The 27672-nt window shown below is 40.0% G+C and overlaps 1 protein-coding gene across 2 annotated transcripts in view; it reads right to left on the reverse strand.

Annotated features, from left to right (window-relative positions):
- Window positions 1–553: 553 nt before the first annotated feature.
- SLC35D1 (solute carrier family 35 member D1) overlaps window positions 554–27672 on the reverse strand; it is a 41547-nt gene continuing 14428 nt past the window's right edge. For both annotated transcript variants that reach the window (XM_081144467.1, XM_081144466.1), the window contains 4 exons: window positions 19696–19763; window positions 18477–18555; window positions 14790–14872; window positions 554–5789 (listed from right to left, as the gene is read on the reverse strand). In XM_081144467.1, the coding sequence (XP_081000593.1) occupies window positions 5681–5789; window positions 14790–14872; window positions 18477–18555; window positions 19696–19763 (339 nt within the window). In that variant the 3' untranslated portion in view covers window positions 554–5680. The remainder of the gene's footprint in view (window positions 5790–14789; window positions 14873–18476; window positions 18556–19695; window positions 19764–27672) is intronic.

Genomic DNA, 27672 nt, shown 5'->3' on the forward strand with positions numbered 1-27672 from the left:
TCAAAGACCTAGTTCCCTGATAGCTTCCAGGGGATGGATTATACAGGGGAAAAGTCACTAATCATGGTGACTAAAGGAGTTATGATCATGGTCTCTACTGATTGGTTGGTGCTGGGTAGGGGTAATTGGCCATTGCATTTGGTCCTGATGTCCACCATGGAGTTGTTCTGTTCAATTTCATACGGATTTGTTCTGCGGGATCATTCTGAGGCCAAGATATTATGTTTAGTTTGGTTGAAAACTGTCTCAATAGTCAATAGCCCCAGGACTTTGTTCCTAAGACTACTGGATGCTGACCAGAACCTCACTGTCCTAAGGGCTTAATGATTAAGGGAGAGGGAGGTGAGTGAGTCAGGGTGCTAGATGAGGCCAGTTTGAGTCAAAGGGGAAAAAATAAAAATAAAGGGCAGATTAAAGAAAATAAGGTTCTGTGCAGTTACAAACTAAGACGCCCATGTGGGTTCAGCAGCACTATTCACAATAGCCAAAAGGGAAGCAACTCAAGCGTCCATCAAAGGATGAACAGATAAACAAAATGGTGTAGATACATGTGTTCAGAAAAAAGTATTTATTTGACAACTTTACAAAAATATTTAGGCACATAATTTTCCTGTTTATGTCACCTGATTTACATATCTCAATCCTCAGTACCTCTTAAAAACACTAAAATGGTCATTTGGTAAATAGAATTTATACTGAAAAATACTATAATAGGCCAACATTTATAGACAAAAATCAGTTGATCACCAGCATGAGAAAGCAACATTTATGAACAAAATAATCTCTAAAAAACATTTTTGTGAGACGATAAATCTAACCAGTAGATTTATATTAAGTATTTTCAAAAAAGAAAACTAAAAAACAACAAACCCACCATACAACATCTCTTCATACCATGACGAAGTGGCATCCTCACAGTAAGCACTAGAAGACAGGTTTAGGGATTGTGCCAGAGGTTCACAAATACCAACAACCGAGATGGACCAAGATGCAGACGCAGCACATCATCAATGCATTTAATTCGGAGAATGGAAGGAGGAATGATGGGCCTGCAAGGAGCTCCTTAAGGTGACAAGCAGGTAAAATTTTAACTGAATCACCATTGTGAAGGGTAATTATCTTCCTCTAAGATAGCGTAATTTTTATTTTTTGAATATTACCATCAAAATATAAGAGTAATTTCATCCTTTTTAAAAAACAAGTGGAATCACCTGCATCACACAATGGCCAGTTATATCCAGTAGGTATTAAAAACAGACCTTGAACAGAAACTATTTAAGCATTCTGGAAGCCAACAAAGTACAGGGTCGCACTTTTCAAGGAATACACACATTGGCCAGGCCTCTAGCATTTAAAGAACACAACTTAAGAAACTTGTTTTGCCAGTAACAAAATCTGCCAAGTGCCTAATATGTGCTAGGCATTGTGCTGAGTAGTTTCATATCCAATACCTCATTTCTTTTGAATATTATTATTTTCACCTCAGGGAGGGAAAAACCAATTAAGAGAAACAGATAATACAAAGTTATGGGGAAGCAAGAATAGGTGCAGTAGAGGGAGGAGGGACTCAGGATAGTCATGGAATTCTAAAAGCCTGGCACATCTCAGAGCCAAAAGACTAGTATGAATTCTATAAAAGTCTTCTTAGGTAAAAAAAAGCTTCGGCTTTATGGTGGGCACCCCCTAATCAGTGATCCTGATAAATCCTTCAACTGCTGCTTTCAGTTAGGCTCTCATTAAAGAATATGAGCAAGAACCATGTCCTACTCATCTGTTTCCCCAGAGCTTACTGCTGTATATTGGTTTGATATAATTTCAAATTTACTTGTTTAGGACAAAAATTAAGTTGTTTTGAAAAAGTAAAGCTGTTTTGATATAAAAATGAAGTAAGATGTGTCATGATGACATCACCTCAGCTGTGAGGGGTGTCCCTGGGGGCTTATCAATAAAAAACATCCGACGAGGAAGCAGCTGTGGCAAGGGGCTGTGTTTGTGAAGAGAGTTTATGAAGTCTATTAGAGAGTTCTGTCCGGACAAGGTAACCCTTTGCTGATCCAAATAGCTCTCCCAAGACCACTGGGCACTAGCTCCAGCACGGGAATGGCGCCTCTTTTACCAGCAGTGACAGAAGCCTGCAGCAGCCACTCAGAGAAGGACATCTTGCCTGCCAACACCAGGGCCACCGTTCCCTAGCAATCTGCTCTAGCAACAGGCGATTTTCTTTTCTGTGCTGGCAGCTGGAAGGCAACTCTGTAGATTAAGCTGTCTTTCCCAAGAACCAACCCTGTAGAAAGGGTACACCTCAACTAAATTTGGACTTTATTTCATTCACCTTCCCTTGCCTGGAACAGCAGTGCAATTAATCTACCATTGCTTTGGAGTACGTTATTTTGTTATTGGCTTAGGAAATTATTATAATTCCCACAGTGAACATGTGTTAAAAGGTTGGCAAAAACAATCTCAGTCTCTGAGTACAATTTTACCATCCCAAACAAAATACTTAGCATAATGCCTGTCATAAAATACTCAGGAAATCTTTGCTCACTGAATGAGGCCATGATAACAGAAGCAAAGGCGAGCCTAAATTCCTAAGTACTATTCAAACACAGTCAAATGTGGAACTATTATTCTTTCCATGAAGATCATGTATCAGCTTCACTGACCTGAACTTTCCATGGATGACTGTCTGGTACAATAGTAATACAGAAAACTTTTAACCTACATGCAAGCTGGATCCTACAAATGACTGATTCATAAAGTCAACAGCCATATCAGGTAATTGAAAATCACCTAACATGTTGACCATATGTAGCCTCACCAACCAGGGTTATTCAAATCAATCTGGCACTGACTAAAAGCAAACCAGCTAAGAGGACTTCACTGTTGTTAACCCAAAAGAGAGAAGCCAGTAGTCATAGAATTTGGCTTTCAGAATTCTCACCACAGCTCATCTGTCTCACAGGGCAAATTAAGGATTTAACGCTATACTGCCTCTTTTTCCTCCCAGGAGGTAGTTAATAGGTCAAATTTTTTGACTTGTAAGATATCAACCTTGGCGCAAAATCCAGACATTCTGAGTGATGCTATATAGCTCTAGTGTACTGCTGTAACCAAGCCTCACATAATTGAAGCAAACTCCAAAAATGTGGGTGGCAGTTGAAGGGGGCATCCAGGAGTCAGAACATGTACAGGGCAAAAGCTATAAGTTGTTCTATTGCATCTGGTCGAAGTCTGGCATAGGCTATGAGCCCTGAGATCGATGTGCATTTAGCGAAGCTGTATCTATAAATTATTTTCTCAGGCAAACCTGGAGAGATGACAGATCTTCAAGAGATGACAGATGACCCCAAGAGGCAATTCACCTCCTGGTGGGGTTCTAGCTCAACACCTCTAAACACATCCAAAGGTGTTTCATGATGAGAAATTCTACAAGTTATTTCTAATGTCAAAGTTCCTTCATGCCGCTAAAAGAAGGAACAGAACTGCCAAAATTAGGTCTCGCAATGCCTTTCCACTGTTCCCAGACAAACCCAGGCAATGGCAGGCAACAGTCACAGCCAGCAGTGCCTATCAACGTGGCCAGCCTGGAAGCTAGATAAAAGCTCTGGCATACAGAGTGATCCATCAGATAGAGCTCCCTGATTTTGCAAAGCCTATTCCTCTCCAACTCCAAATTCAATCAACTGCTTTCCTCCCTGAAAGAGCTCAAGCTAATTCAGCCAGCATCCCTTACTGCCTCAGAAAGGGGCAGTTCATTAATGGCAGCATGATTCAATGGAAAAAAACATAAATTTGGACTAATTAGCAAATCACCTACTTTCTTGTTTTCTCACTGGTAAAACAGGGGCAGTAAGAACCATCTTATACAAGATAACATCCTATGCTCCCACCAGAATTTCCTCATATCAGCTGGTACTGGAAAAAAGGGAGCCTTAGGACCTCTTACATGGAGCTTATAACTTGGAAGTTGGCCATGAGGACCCAGCACCACTGGACAGGCTTTAATAAAGACAAAGCAAAATAAGGGAAAAACATAAATATGAAAATGACCTCAATATAATTTTTCAAAAATACAAACATCAAAATCTTCCAGGTGCCCTGTTGAAGCACCAAAATACTCATTGTTTAGGTCAAAGGAGCCCAGTGGAGGCTACACCCAATGAACTGGAAAGTGGTGTGTGCACCAGTTCAAAGGCACCAGCCTCCCGTACACTCCCTCAGCCCAAAGTCAGCATGTATCTGAGTCAAGTCACAGAACTGTTTAACACCCCGCCTGCCCAAAGAGGCAATTCCATGTCCATTCATAGCTGCTCCCCCAGAATGCAGCATGGTCTTGAGAGAAGCTGGCATCCTCATTAAGTGAGCCAAAGGACAAAGAATGCAGGCGGCAATAACCAAAGGAGAGAGGTATGCTCATGCCATTTAAGGAAAAAGGAAGGTGATGAGTCCAACACTGATGCTGCCAGAGAAAGACTAAACCTCAACAACACAGAAACATCTAACCAGCCTTTCCCCTCAGGCCAATACATTCAGAAATGTAAGACCCAGTCCTATTGATTTAAAGAGGAGTAAAAAGAGTAGCAACTAAAGCCAGAAAAGGGAAGCACAGGGAAATGTATGGTGGTCACCTTGCCTGCCTGCCATTCTCACTCAGAGAAGGGCTGGGCTGTATGGTTCACAAAATGCAGCCCTTCGCACGCACGGGACCTCACACTGCAGCATTTGGTTTCACACGGTTGTGGGTTAGGTAGGGAAGGTGCTTCTAACCCCAGGTAGAGATCTTTAGTTTCTGAAAACTGAAAAAAGTTCTGTGACTTGTTCACAGTTACATCTTCTGAATGGACCAACAGAGCTAAGTTCTCTGTCTTATCCTCGGTCAGTACAGCAGTGAGAAAATTCAACTACTTCTAAAACATGTCTGCACCCCCAGAACTTAGCACAATGCCTGGCACACACTACACACTCACTACATTTTAGCTGAATGAATGAATCAGACAGATGGGTAAGTGAGTGAAAGGTCTACATTCTCCACCCCTTTGTTACCCATCCCACAAAAGAGGGGACAGCAAACTCTCACTGGACGCACTCTGCTCACCCCAGGGGTTCTGAGGAAAGCCAACATGGAAAGCAACACACCTCAAAGCCCCGCCAAGTTTTTTAGCGCCAAAGTTGTTGTCTTTGGCAAATGCAGTGATGCTTTCCTTATGAAGAAAATGCAATCATTAAGAAATATAATTCAAAGAGAAATTTCCAATACTCCCCGCCTTGCCAGCAGAAGGAAGGCTAAACCTGCCTCCAGACACAGCAACGATTTGAATGATGAGGCTCCAGTTGGAGCACTTCATACATGCAGCTCTCAGGGACACCTGGATATCAAAGTATGGAATAAAATAGTTTCAAAACACTGATGTTTCACTGTCGGCACAGAAGAAAAATAAATTAAAAAGCCCGGTGTGTTTTCCAGTCTGATATAAATTAATTCAAATGGCATATTTAAAATAGAGTCAATTATAAGTTTCTCTCATAAAATGTTAAAAGGCAGCAATCAATCCTCAGATTGTATAAGTGCAAAGGAATAGTATTTTCTCCATAATCAAGACACCTCAGTATCTGTGTAAAAATTGCCAGTGTTCCAAGCTGATCAGAATCTTGGGCCTACGTCGGTGAAGCAATCCTCTGGTCATACTGCTCCTTTCCCCTTAATGTCCAGCTTGTTACTGGCCTCCGACTGTTTGCTTAGCTGCTCTTCAGAGAAAGTGATGTAGGAATACACCAGGCTCCCAGCAATGCTGCAAAATAGAAAATCACCATCAGGGAGGAAGGAAGGAATGGCAAATGTAAGGGAGACTGGTGTGAGGGGTAGAGCTACCTATATAAATCAATGGCACCTAAAATTAAAACAGATACAGCATTTTCACCTATAGAACTAGACACACTCCCCTATCCTGGTATTATCCACTGTTGTTGACACTTTGGGAAAAATGAATGTCTGCACAGACTTGTCAGCAGGAGTGCCAATTTTATACAAGCTTTTGGAAGACAATTTGTTGAAATCAAAAACCTTAGAATTCTGCTTATCCTTTGACCTAGCAATCTACTTTCATTGATGAATTGTGTATATCCTCTTAGACTTATCGACAAAGTGTTTACCATAAAATTTATAACAGCAGAAAGTTAAAGGGTAGATGTCCCACAGCAAGAAATTATATAAAATTCACACAACAGAATACTATGCATCCATTAAAATGACATCTTAAATGAAAAAAATCTCACAAAACCTTATTACCTAATCCCATTTTATTTAAATGAACAGAATATGTATATTGATATGCACCAGAATAAAGTCTGGAAGGAACGCAAGAATATTAACAATAGTTACATCTGGATGGTAAAATTATAGGTGATTTCTTTTTTATTTGTATTTTCTGTATTTCTGAAAATAATCATTCAAAGCAAGTTATTTTTAATAAAAATGAAAATCATCCCAATTAATAACTAAACATGCAGACCCTGGGAGATTCACAGAGCTGGTTTTTCTCTGACGAGAATCAAGTTTGCAGTGGAAAACCCATTATCTGAGCTCTCAGCCTCTGAGTTGGTTGCTAGTACCCTTCACTTGTCTACCATACCTACCGCCAGGAAGGGTCACTCTTCTGGGACAGTGATTACTCTTATCTATTCTCTGTGGGGACCTCAAGCCCACCTGCAATATAGAGCTTCCTACCCCAATCACAACTGAAAGATTGGTGGAGGAGCTTAGAGAGCTAACACTCTGAACTGCCCTGACCTGCTCTCCCACTGAGCCTGCCACCCATGACTCCCTTGGGTCTCCAGCTGGCAGCCTGGCCTGGGCTCTGTTTTCAGATGTCCCTGCCCTAGGTTTGGCCCCTACCTTCTGCTTGACCACTTGGCCCACAAATTTACTGCTTATTTGAAATTAGTTCCATTTTCCTCTGGACTTTGGTGTCCTAGCCGCAGCCCCGACCAGCTACAGCAAGGTGAGAGATGCCTAGCTCCAGAAAATAAGGAAGATCAGGCACTCACAGCACTTAATAATCAAATTGTGGCCATTTACTAAAGTCTACTACATGTCAAGTATTTTACATACATTTGCTATTGCAATATTCTTGCAAGGTACAATATCTCTGCAGATAACAAACACTGAGTCCCAGAGTCAAAAGATAACTTGCTCAGGGTCACAAAGCATGTTAATGATAGACCCGAATAAAACCCTGTTAGTCCAATTGTTCCTACTGAAATGGCTTCCTCTCTATGACCCCTGCTCCAATCGATATTGCAGGTACCTATCCTTATTTTGTTCCCATCAGCCTGTAAATGTCCCAAAGCCTTACTCTTAGCTCTGCAGAGTCCCTTGCACAGGTCTGGCACTTTGTAGCAGCATAGTAAATAATTGCTGGATGGAATATCGGTTATGGCCCAATTCAAAGTAAGAAACCTCATTACCCCAATCCTTGTGCCAGTGTTCACAGAGCTTCGTCTTCTTCATCTGGTAGCTTTATTCCCACCCACCTCCTTTCCCCTTCCTTCCTTCCTTCCTTCTCTCTCTTTTTTTTTTTTTTTTAATTTTATGTGACTCTTCTGGAAACGGTTCTTATTTTTCTAGTGCATCAAGTAGATGACTTTTCTCTGGCAGCTGGGCTAGGACCCAAGGAGATGGTTAACTGTAGCCTTCCGGACTAAAGCTCAACACTCTTCAGGTTCACTGTACATACACGATAGTCAATTTCCATGTGCCTCAACCCCACTCTATGCCCCAACAAAGTGGAAGGAATGCCCCTTCCTTCTGCCATCCTACCCTCCACTAGATTCCCACTCCTATGAAAACTTAAAACATAGCAATGCTCTCTGTATTTTTTCCTGTCAAGATTACCTTTGATGCACTTGTCAAGCAGAATCCACCTGGATAGAAATAATGGAGCCATGCAGGATAGAAGACACGGAACTTATTCCAGGCTTAGTCCTTAGGGTGATCCTGGACTCTACGCTTGTCAGTGCAGTTAGTATAATGAAGAAACATGGACTCTGGAGTCAGGCCTTGGTTCAAATCTTGAATATACTGATAGCTCTGTACCCCTGGGCAAATTTGTTAATTTCTCTGAGATTTTACTTCTGTAAATAAGAATAATACTATCCATCTAGGCTTCTTTGAGGTGAGAGCACACATGAAGAGCCAGGCCCCAAACCTGGCACACAGTTAAGCAATCAGGAAATATTCATTCCTTCTCTGTGAGCTCTGATACTCACCAACCAGAGGCGAAATGCCATGTTAACAAAAGATATGGTGGTATAATCAGATTTAACCTGATGCAAGAGGGGCACACTGTTGCCTCATAACCAAAGCAAATCCAAACAGAGAGAATACTGTACTCTGGAGAATGCAGAGCACAGAGAGTTCAGATATTCACAAGTTCCAATAAGAGGCAATAAACATTTTTCATCTCCTCTTTATTCCTGATAACCTTTGACCCTCCTGTTAAGCTGATCATTATCAGAAATGCCCTTTCCTGCATCACCTGATGAGAACTGAATATTCATCACAGGAATACTGTGTGCCAAGCAGTGATGCTTTGGAAAGGGATACCATACCACTGACCCTTGAACAACATGGGGGGCTAGGGGTGCAGACACCCAATCAAAAATTCACATATAACTTTTGACGCCCCAAAAACTTTACCAATAGCCTACTGCTGACTAGAAGCCTTACTGATAACATAAACAGTCAATTAACACATATTCTGTATAAGTATTATATACCATATTCTTATAGTAAAGTAAGCTAGAGGAGAAAATGTTATTAAGAAAATACGGTAGAGAACACATATAGTACTGTACATATTTATTGAAAAATGTTCACAGCAGCACAGTTTACAATAGCTAAGATCTGGAAACAGCCCAAGTGCCCATCAGCAGATGAGTGGATTAAAAAGTTGTGGGACATTTACACCGTGGAATACTACATAGCTGTGAAGAAGAAGAATCTCATACCCTTTGGGACAGTATGGATGGTCCTGGAGAATATTATGCTAAGTGAAATAAGCCAGGCAGTGAAAGAAAAATATTACATGATCTCGCTTATACGTGGAATCTAAAGAACTTAATAAACTGACGAGCAGAATAGATTCAATGACATGGAAGCATTTTGAGACTGACGAAATGTCAGAGGGAAGGGGGAGAGGGGGTGGAGGGGGAGAGAGTAACCAAAGAATTTATATGCATATATGTACAACCCAAGGACACGGACAATGGTGGGGAGAGGGACTGGGAAGGGGGAAGGAACAGGGGGGAAAGGTCATTGGGGAGAAAAAGGGACATCTGTAATACTTTAAACAAAAAAATTATAAAAAAAGAAAAAAAAAAAGAAAAGAAAAACCCACATACACGTGGACGGACCCACACAGTTCAAACCTGCACTATTCAAGGATAAACTTTAAAATTGCTTCTGAGCAGCTTTGGGAATGCAGGGAAACGGGGAGGAGGGGAAGACGAGGACAGGAAATGAAAGGGAAAAGCCTAGATTTTAGGGGGGAACTACATCTGACTTTTTATACATCACTACCCAATAATTGTGAATCAGGATCTTCTACTACAAAAAAAGAACTTCTCATTAGTCTGGCACCATAAACATTCACATGAAATTTGATAACTTCTGGTACTTTGGAATTGGTATTTCTATATCCAACCATCCTAAATATTCATTTTTTAAAATCTCAAGCAATTCTCCATCTGCCTAATATTCAGATCACACAGTACTACTGAATTCACTGAGACGCGCTGTGGCAGACACAGCCAGGAAATAAACAGAAGAAAAAGAAAAAGCTACTGTGCCCCGCAGACAGGGGTCTAGTTAGAATAATGCAAGAAGGATAGGAAAGTGCTGAACAGGGCCCCTCCTCTGCTCTGATCCCCTGCTGGTCTTCCAGAGCCATGCAAACTCAACCTGCCTCTCCTAGACCTATAGCCATGGACACATTTAACAGCCACAGACGATGAGAGAGCCATTCTACAAATACATACTAAAAATGCCTTCAGTATAGCACCTTCATGGCCAGGGCATTAGAGTACTAAAGGACAGCAGTCTCCATCTCTCCTTGTAGCTGACACGTTTGTTCATGTGTCCAGCCAGGTAGCTCTGCCTCTTAGACCCGCCTTCCATACGTAAAATGTCAACCCAATTCAAAACCTATGAACCAAAACAGTTTGACTTCTACTGCTATTTCTGAACATACATATTTCCCACCCCATAATTTAATGTACCTCTGGGTACAGTCTTCCTACAGCAACAAGGGACACCCCATCTTAACTCCCACACAGCAGCTGCTTGGGGAGCCTTTTCTCTTCTGTCTCACCAGCCAGAGACAGCTGTGCTGCCTATATATTCTTCACAGCCAACATTTGTCACCAGCAAACAGGTCACTCAATTATCTCTTCCTTCATTTGCTGTCTCCTCTACTAGAAGGAAAACTCCATGAAGGAAGAGGGTTTTGACCAGTTTTGATAGCAGCTCTATCTCCATTGCCTGAAACAATGTTTGGTGCCTGGCAGGTACCTACGATACATTTGTTTATGAGTAACTCTTCCCAGCTAGATTACAAATTCCCTGAGGATGAAAATTAGTCTAAGGCTTTGCATGCACTAAGTAGTCACTTCCTTTAATAAGTGTACAGAAAGGGTTAAGCAATCCTGGTTCTCATGCTGCCTGCAAGGGCAAGAGGATAAACAGATCAGGCAGGAAGCCAGCAGGGAGACTGCAAACATTCAAAACAAAACGGAGCCATTCTAACCTCTTATCCCATGTGCCTTCACATGGTTAAATTATAGGGCATATTTTTAAAGTCCAATCAGGGTTAGAATCTCAGCTCTGATTCTTACTATGGCAGCTGTGTGACTTTGGGCAAGTTATTTCACCTCTCTGAACCTCAATTTCATTACTATGTGAACTGGGGGGTAATTAAATGAGATGGCACTATAAAGGTAGCCGTCATCTACTAGGTACTCAACAAACATTAACTTCCTATCTGCTGCCTTCCCAGGGATCTATTTATGTCCTCTCTATACTAAGATAAGTGTTGGTCTGTACACATACTTTAAAAATAGAAGTATCTTAGTCACAGAATTCTGGCCAGGATGTGAATCATTCTATCTGCCTAAGAGTTTTCAGATAACCTAATTGGTATAGACACTTTCAAAAAAGAGGAAATTTTTCATAAAGATACACTTACCATACAACCCAGGAATTCCATCCACTCCTAGGTATTTACCCCAAGTAAAATGGAAACTTATCTCACACACAAACTTCTAAGCAAATGCTTTAGCAGCTAATACAAAACAGCTAAAAACTGGACACTTGTCTTTCAGTTGGTAAATGGATAAACTATGATATATCCAAAATGGAATTCTACTCAGCAATAAAAAATTAAAAACTACTGATATATGCAACAACATAAAATCTCAAATGCAACATGGAATATGTTAAATGAAAGCAGTCACACCAAAAGCTACATATTATTGTTATATGGCATGCTGGACACTACATGGATAGAAAACAGGTATTTATTAGGGGCAGAGGTTCAATGGAAAGGGACATGGGGAGATTTTGGGGTGGTGGTGATACAAGTGTTTCATATCTTGAATGTGATGTAGTAGTTACATTACTATGCATTTGTCAGAACTCATAAAACTGCACATTAAAAGGGATGGATTTTACTGTATTTAAGTCTATATTAATTTTTTTAAATGGAAGAAAAAAAAGAATTACAGCTAAAGATGAGTTCCAGAGATTCTAAGAATTCAGCCTGGGTTGTTACAAGGACGATGATGTCATTACCTGGAGAGGCTACATTACTCAGGCCAAAGCGCAGGCCAGAGCCCAGCCACTTACAGAAGTACAGAAACATTCTCTGTCACCACCCTTCACTATTCATTCCCACCCTCTCTGTTACTTTCTTAGGCTTGGATGAGCACCCTAGTAACTGGCCACTGGAAAAAGGCATTTAGAGGGAGTTGGAGACAGCCAGACTTTCAACAGAGCCCTACTTATGTCAGCCTAATCCAACATCTTGAGACAGAAATTGCACTGGAAGAACTTTCAAGATGCTGGATTTGATACATGTTAGGATGACATAAATTGTAACATTCCAATATACTCAGGAACTTAAGTTATTTTAAATAGCTTTCAATGTGAAAAAAAAGATACCTAATCTTTTTTATAAGATTATCTTATAAGAGATTTAATCTGTAGAGATCTAAAAATGAAAACAGAAGCTTTTACTTCATTTTGGCTATCAGGTTATTTATTTTAAGGGGACAAAAAAAAAAAATTAAGGCATTTCTGACTCAGGTCTATATAGTGTCATAATGATTCTTTAATCCAGATTTTAAGAAATGAATGAAACTCAGGCCACACACAAAGTAAGAACTGTTTCACCATTTTGCTCCTTATATCTTGGCCCTTCCTCACAAATTTTAATGAAAGAAACAGACATTTACTAAGTAAGCACAGATGTCAAGCAGTGAATTAGGTACTTTAGACTCATTATTTTATTCTAAAAACTCTAAAAAGGTAGGTATTTTCATCCCCAACACATAAGAAAACTGAAGCTAAGAAAAGATAAACAACTAACTCAAAGTCACACAGATGGCAAGCTTCAGCACTGCAACTCCAAACAAGGTCTGGACCCAACTACTCATCTTCTCTCTATAACATGCAATTCCCAGATGCACATACATGCCCACCATACCACCTACGCCTAATTCTACAAGTGAAAAACGATCTTTCCTCTAGAAGGCTGTCAACAATAGTGGCAAAAAAGATGTCAGGAAAGGAGCATCAATGAATTATTAACCTATTAATAATAATTGTGTTAAATTCTCATATTGATCCACAAGAAAGGTAGAACAGGTGTTATCACTTACCTTTGAAGAGATAAAAGCTCAGAGAGGTTAAATAATTTGCTGCAAATTAGAAAGACGACAGTACCATATCCTAGTAGAGAGCTTTATAGTTCCCAAAGTGCTTTTTCAGCAATCCACACAGAATTCATCCACATAGAATTCATAAAGCAAATATTTACTCAGCAACTACCAGGCTTCATTCTAGGAGCTTGAGAAACTTGAGTAAGCAATAGAGGCTGAGAGGCCTACCCTCATGGGAGTCACATTCTAGCATGGGAGCTAGAACGTAAGCAATAAATATAAATAAGCAAATTATATGGTATATTAGAAAGAAAGTAAGTATCCTAGAAAAGGTAAATAGAAAAGCAAAATAAAAGGGTTTGGAAGTATCAAAAGGGGAAGAGTAGATTGCAATTTTATTTTTTAATTAATTAATTTTATTAAATTTATCGAAGTGACATTGGTTAATAAAGTTATATAGGTGTCAGGCATATAATTCTACAATACATCATCTGTATATTGTATTGTGTGTTTACCACTCCCAGTCAAGTCTCCTTCCATTACCATTTATCCCCCCTATACACTCCCCCTACCCCCATAGGTTGCAATCTCAAATAAGTTGGTCAGGGTAGACTTCCTTGAGAAGATAACATTTGAGCAAAAATTTATAGGTGTAAAGGAGTTACCCATGCAAGTATCTGGCAGTACAGTGTTCCAGGTAGGGAACTAGCCTATACAAAGGCCCTAAAGTGAGCATACACCCACTTTAAGGGAACAGCAAGGAAACCTATGTGGATGAAGTGGAGTGAGGGAGAAGAGAAGCAGGAGCTGAAATTAGAGAGGTAAAGAGGTAGATCCTGTAGGGCCTTGTCAGGACTTCGGGACATGAAGAGCCTGGGGCAGGGGTAAACAGAAGGGTGGTATATTCTGACTTACCTTTTATAAGGAATATACTGTCTACTCCACTGAGAACTGTGGGACGGGATTTGGTGGCTGTGGTGGGTGGGAAATGAGTCAAACCAGGGACAAGTGTAGAAACTAGAAAGTAATTTAGGCAAGAGATACTGGTGGCTTAGATGATGATGGGAGGAATGCAGGTGGTGAGAAGTGGTCTTTTTCTGAATATATTCTGAGGTAGAGCCAACAGAATTTTCTAACACCCTAGATAGTGGGTATAAGACTGAAGAGTCAAAGATGACTTCAAGGTTTTTGAAGTGAAAGGGTAGAAGGATGGCATTTCCATCAACTGAGATGCAGAGGCTTTGGGTGGAAGAGACTTTGGAGAAACTAAAAGGAGTTCAGTATTGGACATGTCAGCTGGAGATATCAAGTGGGCTATTAGGTACACAAGCATATGTTCAGGACAGAGGTCTGAGAATTTTTAACCAGATAAACAAGTTTAAAACCATGAGATTCAAAATTCTTCAGCTGAAAAAGATCTTTCATACAAGTCACCCTCCTCACTGATGAAGATAAATAAAGCCTAAAGAAATGCAGTGATATGGCCAAAGTCAGACACATATAACACATTTCTAACAAAGTTAGTGTTCTTTAGCCCTGCATTTTCTTAATAACAGTGTACTGCCATCTAGCATACTATAAAGGTAGGTGTATTCTTTGAAAAGCTAAGTAAAAGGAGTTCAACTTCCAGAAAAGGTTCCCCAACTATTATGCATAAAATATGGAACCATTTTCTCTCTTTCTCAAAAAGCACTATCTTAAGATGTTAAATATATAATATATTGTAGGCACTCCATAACTGTTTGTTTAATAAATGAACACACATTTGACATTAAATAGCCCAACCTTACTGTGACACTATTTGAGTACCCAAATCCCACTTGTCAAGGTGGTTATATTTAAATATTTTTACTTACCTGATATTTAAGCCAATGAAGTTCGTCCATGTGAAAATATAATCTCCACCAAAGACCATTCCAATATAAGTTATTAATATATTCTAAAATTAAAGGCAATATACTGTTACATAGGTTTAACTGAGCTTTTAAAATATTCATATAAATTCACCCATGCTATGACCCAAATACCTATCCTTAATGCAAAAACAAATAAGCACACAATAACAAAAATCAACCAATCCTAAAATGAGTGTCGTATATGAGCAAGAACACTAACAAGGAAACAATGACATTAGCCTTTTCCCAACTTTTTCCCTACAGAAGCTAAATGCTTTCACCACTACTAAAAAATGCTAACAAGATTATCAACAAGAGCTGGTGTTCTCAAACTTTCTCTGCTCTGTGGTATGGGCTGACTTTATAAATCTAAATTGAGAAACGCTGCTGTTGCTAGGGTAGAAAGCACTAAGGCGTATCTAGCAACCTTAGAAAAGAATGTTCTTTCTCCCACTGAGATAACTGTGGACTAGCGAGGGCAGAGTGAGGAAGGAAAGCCTGCTGACATGCAAGGATCTTTCCCTCCTTTTTGAAAAGGACATAGGGGATGGTGGGGAGATTACCAACATGAGACAGTTTTTAGAGGAACCTTCCTTGGTATCTTCAAAAAACACATGGGAAGTCATCTCAAAGTAGCATAACTAAGTCATCTCTCCTGACTTCCTTAAACTCCCAGGTGTGAATGTCTTCTGCTTATCTGGCTTCCCTTTAATTAAACTCAGACCATAAAGGGGAAATAAAATTTTCCAAAGTTATTCAGTTCTTCTCTAACCTCCATTCTTTCACATTCGTAAGTCACTGCATCCCTCTCTGCCTTTACAGCTGCCATAAATGCGAAATGTCATAAGCACTTTCAGTACCTGCGTTCTCCCAGATTAGGCCTCCGAAGCAGACAGGAAAGTGTTACAGTGATTTTGTGTTTGTTCGTTTGTTTTTTTAATCCTCACCCGAGGATATTTTTTTCCACTGCTTTTCAGAGAGAGGGAGGGAGAGAGAGGGAAACATCTACCTGAGAGAGACTGCCTCCCCACCAGGGCTGGGGATGGAGCCTACAACTGAGGTACATGCTGTAATCAAACCTGGGACCCTCCAGTCTGCAGGTCAACACTCTAACCACTGAGCCAAACTGGCCAGGGCAGCTAGAGTGTTTTTAAAAGGCCAAAAACAAACTTCAAAATTATATTTAAATGGAGTGCCCTTTGAGCATTCAAAATTATGTCAACCTCTTCTAAGTCCAAGGATTGAGAGAGCAAGTTACTTCAGAGGAGATCTTTTTAATTATTTGAGTTGGGGGGGGATGAAATACCATGTAACGGTAGGCAACTGGGGAAAATGTATAACAGGACCTCTCTTAGAATACAGAGATCCAAAGATCCAGGGAGAAGGTAGGTTAATTTGCATAATTGCCCAAGGAACTTGAGAAAGGGAAAAGACAGAGAACCCAATCCTTATTGTGTAAAACCAATCAGAAGTTAGAAAAACTCTTAAGCATACATTAGGCCAACCTAACAAGGGTTTGCTATCAGGAAAAGACACCAATGCCCCCAAAGCAGAACCAACCAGGAAGTACTAAAGAGTCTGGTAGTTCAAAACTAATTCTCAAAATTTAGTAATACCTGAGACTTATTTGGAAACCTTGTTAAAGACAATAATTTCCAGGCCCTACTTTAGAGATTCTGATTCAGTATATTTGAGGTGGGCCTAGGAATTTCCATTTTTAATTAGTTATCCTAAGTAATTTTCCTACCACACTTAAGAAACAAGGAATGCTCGCCCAAGGGTTTATGGGGTTGGGATCTTCAAGCACAGAAGTCAGCTTAAAACCCCTTGAGGAACAACGATTGAGCTAAAGGGTATGACTGAGAGGCTAATGAGAGAAGCTCCACTGTCACCCATGAGACTGAAACAGCAAGAGCTTCCGTGTACTCCCATCTGCCAGACAGTATAACACCTTCAACAGAAATACCACAGGGCAGTAAGAAGCAACAGCAATTGTAAATTAATCAGATAATCCAATTTTTCCCTCTCCCTACAGCTTGTAAACAAAACTGATCCCTTTGGACTAAGTCCATAGGGTTCTGTGCTGAGAAGGAAATATCAAAAGCACTGGACTTTATGTTAACGAGAGCATGACTGTATTTGTACCCCATGCTGATCATGATAAAGAAAGTACACTAAGAAATATTTAGCAAATAAGTTGTGTTACTAAAATTAAACACAGGCTTTCCTGTACCATCCTTCTTTTTGGCTAAAAACATGGTACCAACTGCCCTGTTCTTATTCTGAAGATGCAAGCCATCCACTTTGCTCTTAAAGATTTACTTTACAAAACAGAAACAGAGCTGAGAGATAATTCTGGGGGCTAAAACCACATCAGACAAACAGACCTTTGAGTGTAGATTAACTGTCTCTAGATTTCAAGGGAATTCAAACAGCTGATTGTTATAGCTTAATTTAGAATTCTAGCCCGGCCAGGCATGGCTCAGCGGTTGAGCTTCGACCTCGGATCCAGGCCATCGGGGTTCAATTCCCAGTCAGGGCACATGCCCAGGTTGCGGGCTCGATCCTCGGTTGGGGGTGTGCAGGAGGCGGCCGATCAATAACTCTCTCATCATTGATGTTTCTCTCTCTCTCTCTACCCCTCTCCTTGCCTCTCTCTGAAATCAATAAAGATATATTTAAAAAAAAAATTCTATTCACACCAAACACTCCAATTCCATGATATGAAGTCACAAACCTTCTGAAGTTTTAACCCAAACCTAGTTTCTAAATGGGTGGTTTCATGTGGACACCACGCCATTGGGGGTGCAAAGGGAAACACAGCAAAGCAGTAAAAACTTTACCTCTGCAACTACTTCCCTCACTTTTTGACAAACAGGGCACCATAAAGGAGGTCCCAAGGGCAACTGCACTCTTTCCCCAAGTGACCTAGGATCTACTTCTCTAGGCTTTACCTTTTTTAGAAAGCAAGCCTATCTTGCTAATTCATTTGTAATTCAGGCAAGCTGTGGCCTCTTGGATCTTCAAGTACTAGAATTACAAAGTCAGATGAAAGAGGCCTCAGGCTTCAAGCCACAGACTTCAGCTCAATATTCAAGTCAACTTGACCCTCCAGGCTGAAGACAAATGAGCCTCCCTCAAGTAAAATGGTCAGGAGGAAATGATATCACTGGAAATGTCAGACACGGGTTTTAAAAGTGGGCCATTTAAGGTTTGGCTGACACATAGGAAAACTCCCTTGATTAGTTCTGGCAGGCATCCTTCCCCTACAAAACAGCCAGAACTCAGTGAGGCAGAGAACAGAACAGTTCCCACCAGGGGTTACAGAGACAGGCCTCTCACTACTGAGCTCACCATCTGCCTTGTCAGAAACAGGCCAAACTCTTCTTTCTCTACTCTAAGATTCCATACTCCCCTTTTTCATACTCCTCAGAGCTAAACTGCCTGAAAGCAGAGATTATGTCTTCCCTGAGTTCTTCAAGACTGTGTCAGAGAACCATCACCACAACTTGTCAAACTATTGAGAAAAAAATATATATGTGAGGAAATAAGGATTATGGGGCTTAAAGCCATAGCCAGACTTATTTTAGAGGAATCATTTTCAAATAAAGCAGGTACTCAAAAGATAACAGTATTTTTTCAACTCACCTTAATACAGCCAACTATTGTAGTTGTAAGAGCAGAATTATACTGAGTGCAGAGCACTGTGGCATACATCAAGATAAACCTGAAACGAAGAAGGAATAGGTATCTGATGAGTAAGATCCAGTTGCTTACTTTACAATGATCATTACCCAAGAAAACAACCAGTGTTGGCCATTCTAGCATGTTCTAGTCATTGACTGAGCTTTCCCTACTTCACTGCTGCTTGTACCACCACTTCAGGTTTTTTAAAATTTCATTAAAAAGAAACACACGTCCATTTACTGATCAGGTGTTTTTCCCAGCTACCTTCACCAAAACCTTGAAACCATCATTCATAATCATAAGCACTCTGTTTAGATCATATTCCTACTAATTCACTTAATCCAGACAAAGCTCAGCGCTCACAGACCCTGGCTCAGATGCGCACCTCCCATCAGGACAACATGACTTCTGGACCAGGATGAAACAAGAGAGATTCTTATGGATGGAAGAAACCCAAATTAGAACTACTTTAAGAAGAGCTATAGGTTCACTTAACAACTAAGTGGCAGCAGGTGGAACTCCCAGCTTTATAATGAGGCTTCTGAGCACAAAGACCTCAGTACTAAGGCACCATGTCAAGTTTATTTTGAAGCTCACTATGTACCTACCCTGTACCAGATTCAGTCACAAATATCAACTGAACTAACTAGTTGAGGAAAAATGTGTTAGGAAACAAGGAGGTGAAGAGACACATTTGCAGGTACCCTCCAGCCTTCTACATACACTCTTCTAAGAGGAAGACACCCAGGTAGTGAGGAGTCAAACAGTCCCCCCAAATTCAAGGGTTGGCACTGCTACCTACTAACTGTGCAAACTCAACCTACCTGAGTTCTGAGGTAGGTAAAAGGACAACAATATCTCCCAAATGGTCAACGCAAAAATAAAATAATGCATGAACTATATGGTGAAAAATAATGTTGAAAATAACGGTGCTTACCACCTACTATGTTATTGGGTAAATGTTAGTTTTTCTCTATCCTTCTAAGCATGACTTTGGGATTAGTTTAGTTACCCTGAAGACACATTCCCAAGGGCTGTGAAACCACGTGAATCTGGAGGCTTACTTATCCTAAGCTGATATACTCAAGAGACAAAAAAGGATACTGAGGAAGGATGCAAAAGGAGCCGAGAACACATTTCTCTAGTAAAACTACCTGCTAACAAGGCAGCAGAGGCTTACCCCATTACACAAGAGAGGGTGAACTGCAGAAGAAAGAGGGTGTCGGCCCAGCCTTCAAAATCCATTGCCTGTAATATACAACAAAGCATTCGATTTTAGAGCAAAATCAGCTGTCCTATTAATCAAAATCCTGTGTGCTTGCTCCCACCACGTATACACACATTTCCCTGCGTCCCTCCAAGGATAGAGGCTGATGTTCAAGAATTTCATATGGAACTGAATCATTAAGCAGTTACAGAAGGTTTCTCCTTTCCAAAATGTAATGTGGGAGAGATTTTGTACTTCTCCCTGTTGGTACAAAGAAACTGGTCATTTGCTTGAAGGCACAAACCACATGAGGCAAATCTCAGTTCTCCCAGATGGCTATTATCAAAGGCCTTCTCAAACATTAAAACATACTCCCTCCATAATATGTGAAAGCTCAAGTACAGCCTTAGTTACACAAATTCAGCAGAGGTCTGTCCAGGGAGAATTACTATTTTAAAACAGTTGATTGTAAAAGCAAGGATTTTTGTTGTTTTGTTTTTAAGCCAAAAGCAACAGAATGGAGAGACATAAATGGGAACATTGATCATCTCATCTCTCATCCAAGACAGAGGGTTTCTCTCTCAAGTACGTAATTTCTCTTGCAATATGAATCTGATAAGCAAATTTGAGAAACATTTCATCTTTCACTTCTCTGCCAGCCAGTCCAGCTTCTACTCTAACCACATGCACATAATCTCACAGCTCCAGGGCTCCTGCAATACCGGGCTCCTTGTGGTTTATAAAACATGACATGCAGTTTTACACTCACGTGCCCTTGCCTGGAATGCCCTTCCCCTCAGCACTTACCTAGCTTCTGTTCACCTATCACACTAAGGTCAAGTACCTCCTTTGTGGACTTTCCCTACCCAAGAACACCTTTCTTTGTGCCTCAGCAGATATACTTCTCTATAGGGCTTTTATGTCTCTGAACTGTGTCTTTCTACACCAACTCCACAGACTGTGAGCTGCCCGGAGAGAGGACCCATATCACATTTTTCTAATCATATTCCTAACACAGCACTTGACAGTAAACATTCAGTGTGTTTACGGTTCTTTCTTTGTTGAGGCATAATATTTAAAAAATAAAATATACCAATTATAAGTGCATAAGTCTTGATAAATGTATACAGTCATGTAACCACTATTACAATCATGATAAAGAAATTTTAGCCTCAAACAATAAAACTCCTAAAATATAGAGGGGAAAGGTCCATCACACTGGTTTTAATAATAATTTTTTGGATATGACACCAAGAGCACAAACAACAAAAGCAAAAAGTAAATAAGAAGAAACATATCAAACTAAACAGCTGCTGCACAGTAAAGAAACCATCAACAGAATGAGAAGGCAACCTACTGAATGGGAAAAAATATCTGCAAACCACATATCTGATAAGGGGTTAATATCCAAAATCTGTAAGAAACTCATATAACTCAACAGCAAAAAAAATAACCCAATTAAAAAACAGACAGAGGAACTACACAGGCATTTTCCCAAAGACATATATATAAATGGACAACAGATAGATGAAAAGGTGCTCAACATCATTAATCATCAGGGAAATGCAAATCAAAAGCACACTGTGCTATCACTTCACACCTGTTAGAATGGTCATTATCAAAAAGACAAGAGATAACAAGTATAGCAAGGGTGGAGAAAAGGGAACGCTTGTATGTTGTTGGTAGGAATGTAAATTGGTACAACCTCAATGGAAAACAGTACAGAGGTTCCTCAAAGAACTAAAACGAGGACTACCTCATGATCCAGCAATTCCACTTCTGGGTATTTATCCAAAGGAAATGAAATCAGGATCTTGAAGAGATACCAGCACTGCCATATTCACTGCAACTTATTCACAGTAGTCAAGATATGGTAACAACCTAAGTGTCCAACTGCCAGTGAATGGATAAAGAAGTTATGCACATGCACTCACATACACACTCTCTCTCTCTCTCTCTCTCTCTCTCACTGGAATATTATCTGACCATGACACTTTAAATGTGCACAAAATTTACATACAGAAGAGATTATTATTGACTTAAACTTCCACCACTATTATCTCTCAGTGATAAATTTGCAAGCGAATTTTTCTCCCCCCTAAGACAGAAGTTCACAGTGAACATGTACATTGTTAATCAGGAAAAAAAAAAACCAAAAACTTTTAAAACAAAACAAAACTTCTGCCTCTAGAGAAGACTAAAGAAAATAACCTGCTTATTCATTCTGTGCGACACAGAACTAGATGGGCTCTCTGCCACAAGGCCTGCAATCTTCAATATTGGCTGAGTGGTGGCTGGAGTGCAGACTGAATATACAAAGATGCTTTCTTAGGCTTTTCTTCTGTTTTGGATGAAGGAAATACACACCACAGGCATGAAAAGAATGTGGCATAACCAATGGACAAATGGGTTATATGGACTTCCTAAAACTAGGCATTTGTTTGAATGAGACTTTTATTTAAATAAAAATATTTTGAAAAAGGTGTAATTTAAAAAAGTGTTCTTTAGCTGCTTCAGTTAAAGAAATTGAAAAAGCAAGTAAGATGGGGCATCAAACACTACATAATCAATAACACAATCAATGAAATCTAGTCCAGGGATATAATCAGATTTGTCTTATGTACCAACTCTAATCAACTGATTTTGGCTGTCTGGACCACTGTCTTGGTGGAACAGTCTCAGGCTATGTCTAGGTTTAGCAAAAAGTGCTATGACTACATGGCATTTATCTGCAAGGAGCACAAGATAACAGCACCAATTCACCACGCCTAATCTAGTGAAAAGCATGAAATAATTTCAATGTGCACTTCAGTCTAAGATACAACCATTCTTACTCCCAGGAATATTTGCTAAGAAAAGAGTCGCCAATTTACTTGAGATGTGAAATAAATTCCAAATCATGACTGGGACATTTTCTTAAGTGTTTTGATATCTCCCTTAGTATAAAGTCTAAAAATAAACAAACCACTTAGTCTTTGGACTTCATATTAAAGAAGAAGGTTGATGAGTGATATAATTCTATTTTGAAAATTCTTTTCCCCAAAAAACTATGTAAAAAACCCCTGAAACCTTATCCTAGAAAGTAAACTGCTAGGAACCTAGCTAAAACAGAAGAGAATGTCAGTGGTGCCAATGATCTGAATGGGTTTCCTGCCTACCTTGGGAAAGTGGTCCTAGGGTACACCCTACCCTATTTTCTGCACTATTGTAACCATTTGCCACAACTTTTCCTGCTCTCCCTTGTGCTCCTAGCTCAGACAAGGAATCGGAACCCAGGTATCTTCACTACCTCTGCTCTGCTTGCTAGGCTCTGCCATCTATGGAAAACCTATGTATCATGGCAAAACTACATACTCCAGCTTACCAAGTCACTTTTATTTGAAAAAGAAATATTCTCAAAGGTAGAATGGGTAAAAACATTACTTTGTCAATCAAACAATACACAAAGAGAAAGAGCTCATCATTCATAACTAAACAATAACTGATCCAACCTTCCTGTTTTATCTATGGAATACCGAGGTCCGGGAAGGAGAAGGGACCTGTCTCCATGTGGAAAGAATAATTCAGGGTTTGCGAATCAGTCTTTGTGGTCCACACAGTGGCCCAGAAAAGATAAACAACTCTGGAGAGGCCAAGCCAACAGCCTAAAAATGCTTCTTATTTAGTTGGCAATGCTTATTAAGAGACACCTCCAGGTAGATGATTTATGCAGCAAGTTTTCTTGTAAAACTCATCTGAGCCATTTAATATAACCAGTGATATAATGAAGACATTATACAATGTACCAGTGCCTACAGTACTGGCCTTGTGAGATCTACAGCAAGGGGTCTGTTCTCCCATCCCTACATGAGAACACCTAGCGGGGTGTGCTGTCAGAAGGCCAGCTCCAATTCCTGGGACTCTGAATCACTGGCTTTGTGCTGCAGACATTCCCTTCTGGAGGCAGCAACTCACAAGTTTAAACACAGTCTGTCCTGACCCTTTAGAAAGTCATTACCATAAAAATGACTTTAGAAAGTCATTAGTCAACTGATGCTGGCTCTGCCTTTATCTAGTTAACTAGATATCTTTTATTAACAGTAAGCTGGCTTTTGCATGATACACAGTTTTGTTTTGTTGCTTTTTTTAAAAAAGAATCTTTTAAAGTTAGAAAACATATGTTTTAAAAATCTAAATGCTGAAATAGTATTGGTTCCTTGATTTCTGGTAAATTCAGAGCTTTGAAAATTTTGAATAAAATTTTTTTTTTTAATCACATACACACCGGTTTGGCTTCTCAGAATGCTTTGTGAGTGACTTGTATTATGTACTCACTGGGGTGGGTGAGTTGTTCAGTTGGATCTTTCAGTTTTTATGGTAAATTTTCTTCTTCCTTGCCCTCCAATTCTTGCTTAAAGGGCTGTCAGTCCCATCAACTGGTCTGTACAACTCCTGCCTCCTTGGGAGCTGACCTTTCAGCGCCCTCTCACTGGATTCCTGTCCTAACAGAGGAAGTTTTCCATCTTCTGCCTACTAAAGTTAACAGTGGGATTTGAAGAAAAATAATTTGTATCCGATTCTGTCTCAATTTACATTCTAGGTAGCGAGTCTGCAACTCTGAATGAGAGTAAGTTAACTTGTCCTATCTCCCCCAGTCATTTTAAAATTTAGAATTCATCACTGGATAGTCATTTATTTTTTAAAAACACTTTATCCTTTTTTATTGTTACTTTTATAAAATATAATTTAAAATACAGTCACATGGTTCTACAATCAAAAAAATATAAAAAGATAAATAATAATGTCTCCCTCCCATTCCTGTTACCTTTGTAGGGGTTCAGAATGAGTCACCCAAAGATGTGCCTCTGTGGTATTTTACACTAAAGGCAACTGACATACTGCAGGCTCCAGAGAAACTTTTCATGCCCTCTCTCAGAAGGATTTAAATTAAGGGTCTTCCCCATAATAAGAGTTATCAGATACCTTTCTGACCTATCTATATGGCAGGGCAAACTACTAATGACTAAACATGTTCTTACCATCATCTCCCAATAACCTTCCTCTGAAGCCCCAAAGCACCTTTCCTCATCCTTGGATTAGAATGTCATATATACCTCATTTTAACTTTCTGTCCCTGAACCTCACATGTATGTAGTGTCCCCATATGTATATATGTAATTAAACTTGGTTATTTTATCTTGTTAATTTGTCTCATATAGATTTAACTATTAGACCAGCAAAAAGAATCTTGCAGAGCAGAGCAAAGTTTCATGCTCCCCCACACCCACCTTGTGTTCTCTCTCTCTCTCTTTCTCTCTCTCTCACACACACACACACACACACACAGGAAAACTAATACTTTATTAGTGTCATGTATATGCTTTCAGTTTCTTTACTTAGTGAATAAAATGTATGTGTATATATATTCTTATTGTCCCCTTTTTATTTTGCTCAAAAGGCAGCATATCACACACCCTGTTTTACACTGTGCTTTTCATTGAACAATTTATCTTGGAGATTTTTTTATTCAATACTTAACAGATCTGGGTCAGGAAAGCCAGGAGCCCAACAGGTGAGAATAGTTTATCAGCACTGGTTACCAGGAATCAGAAAGCAGCTGGGCTCATGCCAGCTGTCAGAACAGCAGCCTCAATTTCACACTGGCACGCCTTTTACTTCCCAGAAACTCTGTCTCAGCCCTGGAAAGGGCCCTATCTAGAGAACCAACCAACTTGGTTGATCCAACCTACTCAGTTTACACATGACAAAGCAGGTCAGGAGAGCACAGGGTCTTGTCCAAAGTCAGACCACGGTCAGGGACAGACTTAAGAGATTGCTGGTCTACTGACTTCTGGCCCCAAATTCTCTCCCCTGTACCACTTACTTTTAGGGATGTGTCACTATCTGCAGAGTCAATTTCAAATTTCTGTATTTAACACTGGTGCCAACTTAGAAGGAAGCACGGTGTGGTGTGGTTGTAAGAGCGAAAGCACTAGTCATAGAGTCACGAAATCTGGGTTATAGTCCTGAGCCATCTTTGGGTCCCAGTTTCCTCATCTGTGAAATAAGAGACCTGAACCAGATGCTCTCTAAAGTCTCTTCTGAAGTCTCCAAAGTCTCTGATTTTCTCCTTCTAACAATACTGAAGAGTCTGGTTCTTGCAAGCTATGCCTGTGCTTGTGCTATTAGTTACACCTGGAATATACCTTCTATTTCTCTCCCTCCACATCTTTCAAGGCCCACTTTGACTTTTCCTGGGATTTACTTACTCAGAAACTGTTCCTTGTGAACAAGCTAAACACTCCTATCTCAGCACTTACAACCTGCTCTTCCCTTGACCTAGATTACTCCTTCCGCAGGGCCACAGCAATTGGCCTCTCGGTCCTACTGAACGCCTCCTCAAAAAAAACTTACAGATGCTTTTCCTAAACATCGTATCCAAAATGGGACTTCTCCAATCACTCTTCTCGTTTTACTTCTCTTCATAGCTCTTAGTGTACAATTATGTTTAGTCTATCTCACCCCACTGGAATGCAAGTTCCTTTAAAACAGCAACATGTCTTTTTTTTTTTTAACTTAGAACAGCACCTGACACATAATAAGCGCTCAATAAATATTCAGTGAATGAAAGAAATATGATTATTTGTAAACAATTAAGTAACAACAAGGCCAAGCTGCAGAGACTCCACTTCTAATACTACCTGAGGTGTTTCTCATGTTCAGCAGCTTGTTCTGTAAGAAAGCCCTGCGTGAGAGTCCCAAACTGGGGAAAACTATAAGTCAGGGAGGGAGCACAGATGTAGTCATGCAAATAGCAAAGGATTCATTTGGAGTCAGACAGACAGGCTCTACTTCTAAGTTCTGCCACTGTGCAACCTTAAGCATGTCCTTAACCTCTATAAATCAGGAAACAACCTACCTCACAGGTATACAATGAGGATCAGGGAAAATAATGTCTGCGGGAGGACCTTGTCCGGTACAAAGCATCATACCCGATAAATTATTACTAAAGGCCAGGAGTAGGCCCAATTTGTTAACATGGGAACAGCTTTATTTAAGAGAAACCGCCACATGAAAAAGTACCCATTCTTTAAAAAAGACATGCACACGCCCGGCTGGGCATGGCTCAGCGGTTGAGCGTCAACCTAGGATCCAGGCGATCGGGGTTTGATTCCCGGTCAGGGCACATGCCCGGGTTGCAGGCCCGATCAATGACTCTCTCATCATTGATGTTTCTATCTCTCTCTCCCTCTCCTTTCCTCTCTCTGAAATCAATAAAGATATATATTTTTTAAAAAGACATGCACATGCATGAATGTCTGTCTACTTAGAGGTATACATACTTTGGACATAAGACACAGGTCTAAAAGACACATACTGAAAACGAACCTGACTTACTAGAAAACTCTTACCTGAAATCCTGCCATATATCTCACTCTGTAATGTGAACTCTTCTTGCCAGACTTCAGATAAACTGCCCATTGACTGCTATGAGACTGAATTTTCCAGTGGAAGAAGTCAACCGCAACCTCTTGTAGAATACTATAAGCCTCTTGGACACATTACGCTGCCTATGGCTTCCACCCATTGTTTCTGTGCTGGTTAATAAAAGCAAACCGCTCAACCACCTCTCTAAGTTATTTCTCAACAGCAAACCCCAGAATAGGTTAGCATTACTTGTTGCATTTGGTAGATAAGAAAACCAAGCCCTATCTCCTTTAAAAAGCCAATCTTGATATGAAACCCATACAAATTTCTTCCTAACCTGAATACTTATAGTACTAACTGATGGGCATGCACTTTGGTGCTAGATCTTACACCATCTCGGTAGCATTACAAATGTCTTCTTTGTGTGGCAAGAACTGTTATATTTCTCATATAGTCCCAAGAGAACTTAGCACAGGGCTTTCTTAGCACAAGAAAGATGCTCAGAAATACTAATCTGAATTGAACTTAAAGGAAATTATAGTG

This window comes from Miniopterus schreibersii (genome assembly GCF_964146895.1).
Source record: "Miniopterus schreibersii genome assembly, chromosome: 8".
Classification (NCBI taxonomy): domain Eukaryota; kingdom Metazoa; phylum Chordata; class Mammalia; order Chiroptera; family Miniopteridae; genus Miniopterus; species Miniopterus schreibersii.